Source organism: Herpailurus yagouaroundi, unplaced genomic scaffold, assembly GCF_014898765.1.
Source record: "Herpailurus yagouaroundi ecotype Mexico unplaced genomic scaffold, PumYag 165, whole genome shotgun sequence".
Lineage (NCBI taxonomy): Eukaryota > Metazoa > Chordata > Mammalia > Carnivora > Felidae > Herpailurus > Herpailurus yagouaroundi.
Window position 1 is genome coordinate 5,375,453 of NW_024412406.1, and position 11,611 is coordinate 5,387,063.

The following is an 11,611-nucleotide window of genomic DNA, read 5'->3' on the forward strand; positions in this document are numbered from 1 at the left end:
AGAGTGATAGTCATTTCCTAAAACAATCAGCAATTTGAACCTTTAAAATAATTCCTAATATGCAGAAGGAATTTGGCTCTGTATGTTGCACAATACTATTACATTAATTACGAAAGCCTTTATCTAACTGACCAACTGGTGGAACCATCAAAGGACACTGGGTAAGTTTCCTAACTTTTTGGATTCTTGCTTCCCCCCATGAAAATGAAAATAGTATCACATGCCTTGCCTGGTCCTTTCCCAGTCTCTAAAGCAGCCATTTCAGCCTCGTCTGCTCTCACACAGCCTCCCCACTTTGCCCTTAGATTTGACCTCACTTCCTACCTCACTGAAAAATTAGAAGCATTCAGACAGGAATGCTTTTTTTTTTTTTTTTTTTTTTTATCAGCAAACTAACTGAATCTACATCCATCACTTGGTCTTTCTTTTCAGGGCAACCTTACCACTGTGCGAGGGGTTGCTAATGCTGAATCCTCTTTCTTTTTCAGGATCTCACCCTGTAGTTATCCCCCGCATCTCGACTACATTGTCTGTCCCTCCTTCCTTTGCAACTGTGCACATCAACATAAAAACTCAATTTAGTATGACTCATTTTTACAAGCTCTCCGTTTACTGCTCTCACATCAGCCACCTTTCTTGAAAAGGTGGCACTTACTCTCTTCTTTATTATTTTTAAATGTATTTTTATTTTAGAGAAAGCACGAGCAGGAGAGGGGGGCAGAGAGAGAGAATATTCAGCAGGCTCCACGCTCCTTGTGGAGCCCAGTGCAGGGCTTGATCCCACAACCCTGGCATCACGACCTGAGCTGAAATCAAGAGTCAGATGCTCAATCAACTGAGCCACTCAGGCACCCCTCTCTCCACTTCTTTAAATCCCATTTATTCTCCAGCCATGGCGGTTGGACTTCATCCCACTACTCTGAGAAACCTGCTCTTGTCTGGGCCACTGACAGCCTCCATGTGTCGAATCCACAGGACTCTTCCCAGTCCTTGTTCAACACAGTTGGCCACATCTTCCTTCTTGAACAGTCTTCTGACTGTGCAGTAATACCACACTGTCTTGATTCTCCCTCTCTCTCTCTCTTTCTGCTCCTGCTCTATCTCCAATAAGAAATACCGGATGCTGTAAAGTCCTGGGCCTTCTAATGATCTCTACCTTCATTTTTGCCTAGATGATCTCATCCAGACCTGAGTTTTAAGTGATCCTTTGGCTGCTGACTCCAAATTCAAATTTGTATCTCTCGCCCTGACTTTCCCTAAGTTCCAGGCTCATATGTCCAGTGTCCTACTTGCCACCTTCTCTTGATCTATAGTAGGTATCTCTAAGTTAGCATACTCAAAACAGAACAACAATTTGCCTAGCTATGGAAGTCATCTTTAATACCCTCCCTTTTAGCGGCATCTGGGTCGCTTAGTCGGTTAGGTGTCCGCTCTTGATTTGGGATCAGGTCACGATCTCACAGTTCGTGAGTTCCAGCCCCACATCCATGTCCGTGCACATTGGTGTCAGCGAAGAACCTGCTTGGGATTCTCTCTCTCCCTCTCTCTCTGTCCCTCCCCTGCTCACGCTCTTTCTCTCTCTCAAAATAAATAAACAAACTTGTAAAAAATAACAATAAAGTCTCCTAAGTATGCATTTGCTTCTCAGCTTCCTTCAGGCCCCTCTTCAGCCCCAGCTCCACCTCTCTGTAGCTTCAGCTCCTCCGTAGCTCAGCCCTGCCCATTCCCACTGTGAGCATCCCCGCACTGCGTGTGGGGCCCCAGTGCCCAGACAGGAGTGGCTGGGTTGCTGCGCCATGAACGCCAGCCCCCTGGGAGCAGCCTCTGGGACACAGCGGGCGCCTGGGTCACAACGCCTGCAGGGAGAGCGCGCTTCTCGTGCTGCTGCTCTTCTGCTCTAGCGGACTGCAGCTGTGGGCTGCTGTGATTGGTCCTCTGCTTGCCGTGCTGAAAGTGGCCAGTCCCCAACACACAGAATCGTCCTCAGTTCTGGAAATTTCCAAGTGTCTTCTCAACTGAGAAACAGAAAAAGTCTTCCGTGAGGGTGGCTGTCTGGATCAGGATACTAATCCCATCAGTAATACCTGAATAAGTCACCTTCTAAACGTGTAAGTGATTGCTCACAGAACAGGGCGAACACTGGTGGGCCCCACAAGGACTTGACGGCAGAAATCCTGCTGGACTCCTAAACAAGTCTACATCAATTTCATCAGTTCAGGAAAGGTACCACCACTACTGTCTTTATTGGTAAGGGTAGGCTTCCTGTTGGAACAGCCTATTTCCAAACCTCAGTGGCTTAACACCATAAAGGTTTATTTGTGTGTCACAGTCCAATCAGCTCAGTGGGAGTGGTGAACGGAGTGTCTCTGTTCCCCACGGTCCTCTAGGGACCCACGCTCCTTCCTCCTAATGCAGGGGTTCTTAACTTGGAGTCTATAAGTGCCCAGAAGGGTGGGCAGAATTCAGGGGGTCTGGGAACTTGGAGTGGGGGGAAAAGTGTATCTTTATCGTCATTGACCTCTTAACTATAATTCAGCATTTCCTGCAGTTATGACTGATGGCATCCAACCACAGTATTAATGCCGCCGGTGACTTTACTACCAATAGAAATCGTAGATGTTTTCATATCACATGATAATTTTAGGAGACATAATGAAATATCATTTAAGCTTAACACCACTTTGAAATCATGGTAGCTATTAGACTCACCTCAAGATCTTGTTATTTAATATGGTACGTAAAGAGCACATACAGTTCCATATCACAAAATACTTTTCATATTTTGGTAACTGTATTTCACTCTGCTGGCTCTTCTTTGTAATTCTACGTTTTAAGTGTTAAAAAATGCTGCTTTGAGAAGGGGCCCATAGGTTTAATGAGGTTGCCAAAAGAGTTCATAGCAAAGAGAAATTTATGGACCCCTGATCGAGTGGTTCTGCTGTTCCCCAGGCCTCAAGTGTCCTCTGCATCTGGTCAGCAGCCTGTGCTCGGATGGCACTGGAGGAATATGCAGCACTTCTGCCCGTATCCCATTGGTCCCGATTCAGTCACATGACTCCACCTGACTGCAAGGGAGGCTGGGAAATGAGGTCTAGCTGTGTGCCCAGGAGGAAGAGGAAACGGGGCTTGATGAGCACACAGAAGTGACTGTCACCATGGCCATGGGAATAATCAGCAAAGTGGCAGCAGCCTAATGACAAGGGCCCTCTCAGGAGAAAACTAATTTCCTGTCAAATTCATTTCAGGAAGCATAATCATAACACCATAACAACTGTCATTGGTTGAATGATTATTCCTGTTGATGTTGTGCTAAATGATTCACTTTCATGACCTCATTTAATCCCATAATAACTCTATGAGACAGGTACTATTATTGTTCCTACTTGATAAAATAAGGAAACTAAGGGCTTGAGAAAGCAAATCCCAAATCAGTGCTCTCAATCACTGTGCTGGACTATTTTGGGAAAATGCTGAGACCCTTGTACAAGAAGGTGGCATTGTGCCCTAGTGGAAAGGACAGTTCCTGGAGCTGAACTCGCTGGATTCCCAGCTTTGCTAGGAGCTGATTTATTGACTGGGCACAATTTACTGAAGCTCTCTGTGAATCTATAAAATGCTGGTTATAAGGTTATCCATCTCTTAGTATTAAATGAGATACTCTTTTTAACAGCACTTGGCACATGGTAAGTGCTCAATTAATGTTAGATACAGTCATTAACACCACTGTGACCACCTTAATGAAACCGAACTAAATATTCAAGGGAGCTTGGTATCTGTCAAGGATGCAGGAAAATGTCTGAAGTCACCAAGATCCTCACCAGCTTTGGGGGCATGGTGGTTTCTAGAATGGTGCGCCGAGTTAGAATAAAGGTGATGGGAAGTTGTTACTTTTCTAATGAAGGGGGGTGGGGAATGTGTTGAGATGAAAGAAAGAAAATATTGATGGGTTAGTTATCATTTTAATGTAACTCTGTCCTGTTTATAGAATTCTATGAAGGTGATGTTCAAATGCCTCTGGAAAAACTGTGGGAAAGTGCTGAGCACCGCAGCAGGTATCCAGAAACACATAAGGACCATTCATCTTGGGTAAGGCAACCCTCCCTTCAGAGCCTGATGTAGTCTCCAGGAGTTCAGTCTAAGGCCCCCTGCACTCAGAAATTATATACCACACTCTTCCTTAAAAGTTCTGAACACAGGAATAGAGACTGGGCTTGGTTGGTCTTCCTAATCACTGTGGAGAGGGCCACTTAGATAATATAGGCCTGTGTGGCACAGTGGAAAGAAAATGCTTTAAACTTGCAAAGCCTCCCTAATTTACTTACTAAGTGATTTTAGGCAAGTCACTTCTCAGAGCCTCAGTTCCCTCTGAAAATGAGGCTAATAGTAATATCAGCCCAGCAAGGTCATGGGTAAGGGTCAAAAAATAAAATGTATCTGAGAGTGACTTATAAAATATAAAACACTAGGGTAGGGTAGGTTCATTGGACCCGCTGAAACTGTCAAATTAAATGTGCATTTTTCCCCAATGGAGAGTATTGGTGACTTTGAGCCTGAGAAGTACATGTGTGTGTGTGTGTGTGTGTATTATACCACTGTGTCAATCAGTGCTGTGGTTTCTGTTCTCATGATGCTTGATGACTTGGCTCCATCATTTTCTGTTGCTCAAATAAGCCCTTTATTTGTACAATGTATGCTTTTCCTTGTGTTACATAAAAACCTTTCTAAGGAAGGAGAACACAAAGTTTCCAGCAGCAGAGATTAGGGGTCACACCAGAGGGACAGTGGACCTTCAGCAGTCTTGTTATTTATTCTCTGGGTCTCCTGCCCAAGGACCTCAGACTTGGAAGGGACCTTGGGAGGCCGTAAGTCATAGTCAGTGTGCACAACACAAATCGAAACACATGACCAATTCCCCAAGTGCTTGGACAAAGAAGTCCTTTCAACAAGATGAATGTTGAGAAATAAACACTATAGTCACTTTGCCCAACAAGGGATAAATTTAGGAAATGCAGCATCCATAAAAAAAAAAAAAGTGGTATAAAAAGAAAACAAAGTGGGTTCTTAGGTGATTGCGCTGATCTGTGCAGGCGAGTTCCTTCAGTGACTGTGGAGAGGAGCAGGGACCCACCACATTCACGGGTAGCGCTGATGTTCGGGGACAACGCCAAGCCCTTCCAGGGCACAGCGCACAGATCACCAAGTGCCGTGTGTGTGGCGCAGCGAGGCCGGGCTTCTGCTCCCCTCACCAGAGGGTCCAGCTTCACCCTCCAAGAAATACCACACTGAAACTCTGCAGGGCAGAACGCCCTCATTCCTGTTGCTGAAGTCTCCAGGGAAGGAAATTCTGCAGTGTCTCCCCTCAAACCTCACTGTCAGGACAACTCATAATGTAAATAGCTCAGAGTTATTTAAAGGTTTAGAAAAAAACTTCCCGAAGCTATAATCAGGAGCTAGGGTATTTGTTTTAAAGTCCATCTGCCCAGAAAATTGAATCCAATTCAATTCATGTACCTCACAGAAGCACATGCCATATAGACGTATTTATAGACTGTGAGTGGCATCTCACGATTTTTCTTTGGGTCCCCAGGCTGCTCTCATGGTGGGTAAAATTAAAAATGCAGCCACTGTATTTGCTTCCCTAGGATTCCCTTTTTACTCCGTGCTCTTAAAATTGCGTTGATGAATTAGAATTCACCACCCCGCCAGCCGCTGCACAGGAATGGGCCTGGGTTGGCAGGACGCTAGGGCCAGTCTGTGTCTGTGAAGCCTGAGTCTAAGCTCTCTCCTGGCCTGGGAGAGGGACATCACCTTTGCCGTAATCCAGGAGCTCAATTATGTGATGCCGGATGATGGAATCGTTTTAATGCAGGTTGGACGGCAGGGAGGAAGGGGAGCATCCCACAGCACCCCCAAAACATATATGCCGTCCCATATTTCTGGGGTGCACACCAAGAGTAGAAGAAGTACAGTGTTTTTCTCTGAAACCTCACCCCACTCTTGCACACCAGGGGCTGATCCTGATTTATCCCCGCGTGGGACAATTTCCCCCAGGCCCGTGTGTCTATTAGTAGCACTCGGCAGCCAGTAGCAACTTGGCCTGCCCTTTACTGGAAAGGAAGTGGGGACAGGAATAGAACAGGCACACATTCTTTGGCCCACTCTCTGGGGGTCTTTAATGGTATGCTTGTCAGAAAGCCAAGGCCTGCCAGACCTGGTGCAGCCCAGAGGCACCTCCCCAGACGCCTCAGCCCGAGAGCTCAGGGGAGATGGGGCAAGGCTGAGAGAAGCTGCTGATCTGACCGAGCGGAGAGGCCAAGGTGAAGGGCAGATTTTTATTCTAGGTTCTGTAGAGGGCTTGCAAGTGGGGGGAAAAGTTGATTCCAAGTCAGTGATCTACTACTGGTGGATATGTTCAGGAAATTTGGGGATACCTCGTGGAAGGGAGGTAGACAGAGGCCGTCCTATAAAACTAGGTTGCTGGGTGTATACCGCTTCCCTAGAAGTTGACAAATCGGATAAATCTTTTCCAAGGTTATGGACAGTTATTTTATTTTACTCAAAACTTTCTGTGGACGAGTACAATTTCTGGTGTCTCAGGGAGAACTTTGAAAGCACCAAGAAGATACTTTTCTGGTCGACAGTAAAAATTGAAGCCTTCTAACGTCAGCTTTATTTTAATTTAATAAGCACTTAGTACTTACACTTCTGCGCCCTGTATATTTACTTGCCTAATCCTCACAATAAGCAGGCACTATGACTGTCCCCATTTTATCAGTAAAGAGCCTGAAGCACTGGGCCATGGAGTCTGCCAGAATCCCACACACAGCTAGAGGGTTTCAGGATTTGAACCCAGGAGATCTGACTCCAGGATTCATGCTCATAATCGCTGTGCTACAGTATCAGCTTCATCCATTCAACATTTAATAGGCACCTACTCTATGCCAGATACATCAATATGCATGGAGAATGAAATCACAGTGTTAGGGAAGTGATCGAGTGTTTAAAAAAATTACAGAAATGTGCCAAATCATTCAATAAAGTGAATTAAACAGAATGGATACACTTCAACAGGAGCATAGAGGATCTAGCAGTTAGGAGTTAAGTCCTGATTCCTAACCTTCAAAATACAAACCAAATTTGACTCCTGGTCACTTCCATCACCACCTGGTCGCCAGATATTGCAAAGCTCATCTGGATAATTAGTGACAACAGCCTCCTCTCTGGCCTCCTGCTCTTGCCCTCTGTCCACTATTCTCTATACATTAACCTGAGTGATCCTTTTTTTTAAATGTTTATTATTTTTGATGTGGGGGGGAGTGAGCAAGAGAGGGGCAGAGAGAAAGGGGGAGGGGCAGAGAGAGGGAGACAGAATCCAAAGCAGGCTTTCTAGTGGAGAGCCTTATGTGGACCTCAATCAGTGGCCTCAAACTCACCAATGGCCTCATACTCAAACTCACCAACCGTGAGATCATGACCTAAAGTGACATTGGATGCTCAAGGGACTGAGCCACCCAGGCACCCCAGCTAGAGTGATCTTTTTAAAAAGTGACTTAGGTTCCTCACAACCTCCCCTCTGCCCCCCACCCTGGCTTCTATCACACTGAGAATAAAATGCAAAGCCATTCCATGGGCTGCAAAACCCTGTGCGATCTTGCCCCTGCCTTTGTTCACTGTCCCCGGTGCCCGGAGCACCAGCCGCTGGCCTCTCTGCCCTCTGTGGAGAACACTGAACCTGCCCACCCCAGGGCCGTGTGGCTGGTCTTCACTGTGTGATCTTCCCATGCATTCTGGTGAGGGTTTCTCCCTGATGTCACTCAGGCCCCTGCTCAAATGTCACTCTTCCAGGAGACTTCCTTCAAACACTCTCTTTAAAAGAATGCCTTCCCCTCATCAGTTACTCTACTAAAGGACACTAAATCTGCTTAATTTTTCTTTCTGGGATCTGTCACTACCTGACATATTCAAAGTGCATTTCCCTCCGGGTTTCTTGTCTGCGTCTCCCACTAGAATGTAAGTTCCATCAAATCATAGCCTGTGCTTTGTTCATCTTGCTTTCAGAAGACCCTAGAAAAGTGCCTGGACATAATAGATTCTCAATAAATTGCTGAATACTTGATTGATTGAAGGAATTGTTTTAAGAGGTCAAGAAGGCCTCCCTGCAAGTGGACAGTTGAGTGTTACAGGGTAAGTCAGAGTTTGCCAGGCAGACAAGACAGAGGAAAAGCATTCCAGACAGGGGGAACAGCATGTGCAAGATTTCGAGGCAAGAAAGCCAGAGGGGTTTGTGTAATCTTGTCACTTTCTTCACTCTAGACGTGTTGGGGACTCCGACTACAGTGATGGAGAAGAGGACTTCTACTACACTGAGATCAAGCTCAACACAGACTCCGTGGCAGATGGACTGAACAGCCTGGCCCCGGTCTCACCTTCTCAGTCCCTGGCTTCACCGCCTACTTTCCCCATCCCAGATTCAAGCCGAACAGAAGCTCCTTGTGCCAAAACTGAGACGAAACTGATGACGCCCTTGAGCCGCTCAGCTCCCACCACCCTCTACCTCGTGCACACCGACCATGCTTACCAGGTAACTTGCAAAGGACCGTGAAGGTAATCACCTTGACCCCTGACCAAAAGGAGTAGTGTTCTGACCTGTGAGGAGAGGGTAACCCAGGGGAAAAACAGCACCACACACGGAGCCCCGTAGCTGAGTTTGTTATTTCTTCTCCTTTTAAAGCCCAGATCTCACACAAATGGGACCCTAGGGGCTCTCTGGTTCCCCAGTGCTGACTGAAGATCCAGCCCCTTAGAGGTGTTCATAGGATTAAAATCCTTAATACTGTAAAGCTCTCAGAAGGGTGCCTGGCACACGATCTGTTAAACAAAAATAAATAAATAAGTGAAAAGGTGAGCATGGAAAAGCTCAGAATGGCCCTGCACCCCAGATCTGGGACTTCATGCCCTGCCTTCTGAATTGGTAACTAACTCTCATGGATCAGAACGGTGATTATCAGTGTTCTCCACATCAGCAGTGTCAGCATCTCCGGGGAACTTGTTAAAAATCTAAATTCTTGGGACGGTCCCAGACCTACTGGACAGAAGCTAGGGGTGGGGCCCCCCCATCTGTATTGGAACAGACCCTCTGGGATCTGCTTCACTCTAAAGTCTGATAAGATCGTAGAGACAAACCCTGCAAACACAGGACGTGGCTCCTTTTCCCCACACAGTTACTAACTCTTTTAAACATTGGTTTGTTTTGAGGAGCCTGGGTGGCTCCTAAGCGTCGGACTTCAGCTCAGGTCACCATCTCACGGTTCGTGGGTTCAAGCCCTGGTGTCAGGCTCTGTGCTGACAGCTCAGAGCCTGGGGCCTGCTTCAGATCCTGTGTCTCCCCCTCTCTCTCTGCCCCTCCCCTGCTCATGCTCTCTCTCAGTCTCTCAAAAATAAACAAATGTTAAATAAAATTAAAAAATAAACATTGATTTGTTTAAATGACATTTCATAATATTCAGATTTTAAGAGAGCATTTTTTCCATAATTCTCAAACTGCCTTATGCAGTATCTTTAAAAAATCTCCTGTCTGTACTTGTTAATTGTGTTCTCCTACCTTTGTTTTATAAACACTTTCCATATAACTGAATAGTATTTGACTAAATCGAGGCACCAAATTTGTTTTAATCGTTCTCTTATTGTTAGGTATCTACTTTTTAGCCTCTCCAGTTTTTCCACGATCATTACTAACTGTACTGTGAAACCTCTGTGCCAGTACCTTTTTCTTCCCTTCTGAATTCCCAGAAGACTAATTACTGAGTCAGAGGATACAACACGAACAGCTTATGGATCTTGCTATGTATTGCCAAAATATTTTCCAGTGGTGCCAGTTACAAAACCACTGTCACTAGCACCTATATTTATAATTATTAAAACTAAACCTGCGGGGGAGGCTTTCAGATATGTATTTGGTAGACTTACACTCAAGAGCAATGGAATACAGCTAATTATTAAAGTAGTAGATGCAATGAATCTCATTGCTGACTCTTGTTATGTTGGTCAAAATAATTTTTCTTGTTTGTCAGTGTTACATTTAGAAACACTGGCTCAAAATCATGGGCTTGAACCAACTGAAACTATTTTGCTCATCTGCATGACAGTTGGAACATGCAGTAGGTGATCTGAAAGGTCCTTCCCAAACCATTTATTCATAATATTGGGATTTTTCTGTTCGTAGACATTATAAATGTCCAGCATAGAAAATATTATCTTTTTTAATGTTTATTTTTGACAGAGAAAGAGAGAGAGAGACAGAGCATGAGTGGGGGAGGGGCAGAGAGAGAGGGAGACACAGAATCTGAAACAGGCTCCAGGCTCTGAGCTGTCAGCATAGAGCCCAATGCAGGGCTCGAACCCACGAACAGCGAGATCATGACCTGAGCCGAAGTCAGACGTTCAACCGACTGAGCCACCCAGGCACCCCTAGCATAGAAAATATTAAAAGCACAAGCAAATAAAGAAAATTCATCCCCTAATCCCAACAACAAGAAAGCCTCTTGGGTAATACTTTTTGTATGTCCTTCAATGTGTTTGTGTGTGTGTGTATATATACACTCATTTTTTTAAAAAAAAAAAAGGAATTTATTGGGGTGCCTGGTGGCTCAGTTGGTTAAACGTCTGACTTTGGCTCAGGTCACGATCTCGTGGTTTGTGGGTTCAAGCCCTGCGTTGGGCTCCGTGCTGACAGCTCAGAGCCTGGAGCCTCCTTTGGATTTTGTGTCTTTCTCTCTCTCTCTGCCCCTCCCCACTCACACTCTCTCTCTCCTTCAAAAATAAACTTTAAAAAAAAATTTTAATGTGAAAAAAAAGGAATTTATTGTAGTACAGTTTCTCTTGTGCTTTGTTTTTGCCATTTAATATAGAATGAACATTTTCCCATGCCAATGGGTATTCTTCAACAACATCAGGCTCTGTGGGTATATTACCCACTTCCCTATTATTGGACATTTACATTTCCAGTTTTTTGCATAATACATAGTTTGGCAGTGACCATCCTCATAAAAATTACAAAATTACCCTCCTGAAATGTTGTACCAATCTACAAACCCAGCATCACTGTATAAAACTATTTCCCAATTTGATAACGAGGCATTGTGTTTTTCACACAAATAGTTTATATGTTCTAAAATAAGTATATGTATGTATAATAAAATCTGTTTTCAGAAGTAATCAAAAACCTTCTCCTTTTATTCCTTAGACTGCCAAGACACATAAAAAGTTGATTTCTAGCTATTCTCTTTGACTATGTTTAATCTCCTCCTGTTGGATATTTAGTCTAAGTTATTAATACAGTTGAAATCATGTTTGAGGCCCTACCTAGGCAATGATGGCTTAAGACTCTGAGGAAAAATGTTCTTTCATAACAGTGTTCTGTTTTCTGTGTAACAGGCCACACCCCCTGTGACCATTCCAGGGTCGGCCAAGTTCACCCCCAACGGCAGCAGCTTCAGCATTTCTTGGCAGTCTCCTCCAGTTACCTTCACAGGCATTCCAGTAAGTAGAAAAATAAAAAGCCAGAAATCTGGTCAAAGCTGAACATAAATTTGGAGAACAAATTGTCAAAACA

General features: G+C 44.7%; 1 protein-coding gene across 3 annotated transcripts in view; it reads left to right on the top strand.

The window, feature by feature from the left end:
* ZNF704 (zinc finger protein 704) overlaps nt 1-11,611 on the top strand; it is a 191,790-nt gene that overhangs the window by 157,997 nt on the left and 22,182 nt on the right. For all 3 annotated transcript variants that reach the window (XR_005794130.1, XR_005794131.1, XM_040487522.1), the window contains exons 4-6: nt 3,986-4,086; nt 8,314-8,581; nt 11,434-11,538. Coding sequence is in view for 1 of the 3 variants with exons in the window: in XM_040487522.1 (XP_040343456.1) it covers nt 3,986-4,086; nt 8,314-8,581; nt 11,434-11,538 (474 nt within the window). In the remaining 2 variants the exon portion in view is untranslated. The remainder of the gene's footprint in view (nt 1-3,985; nt 4,087-8,313; nt 8,582-11,433; nt 11,539-11,611) is intronic.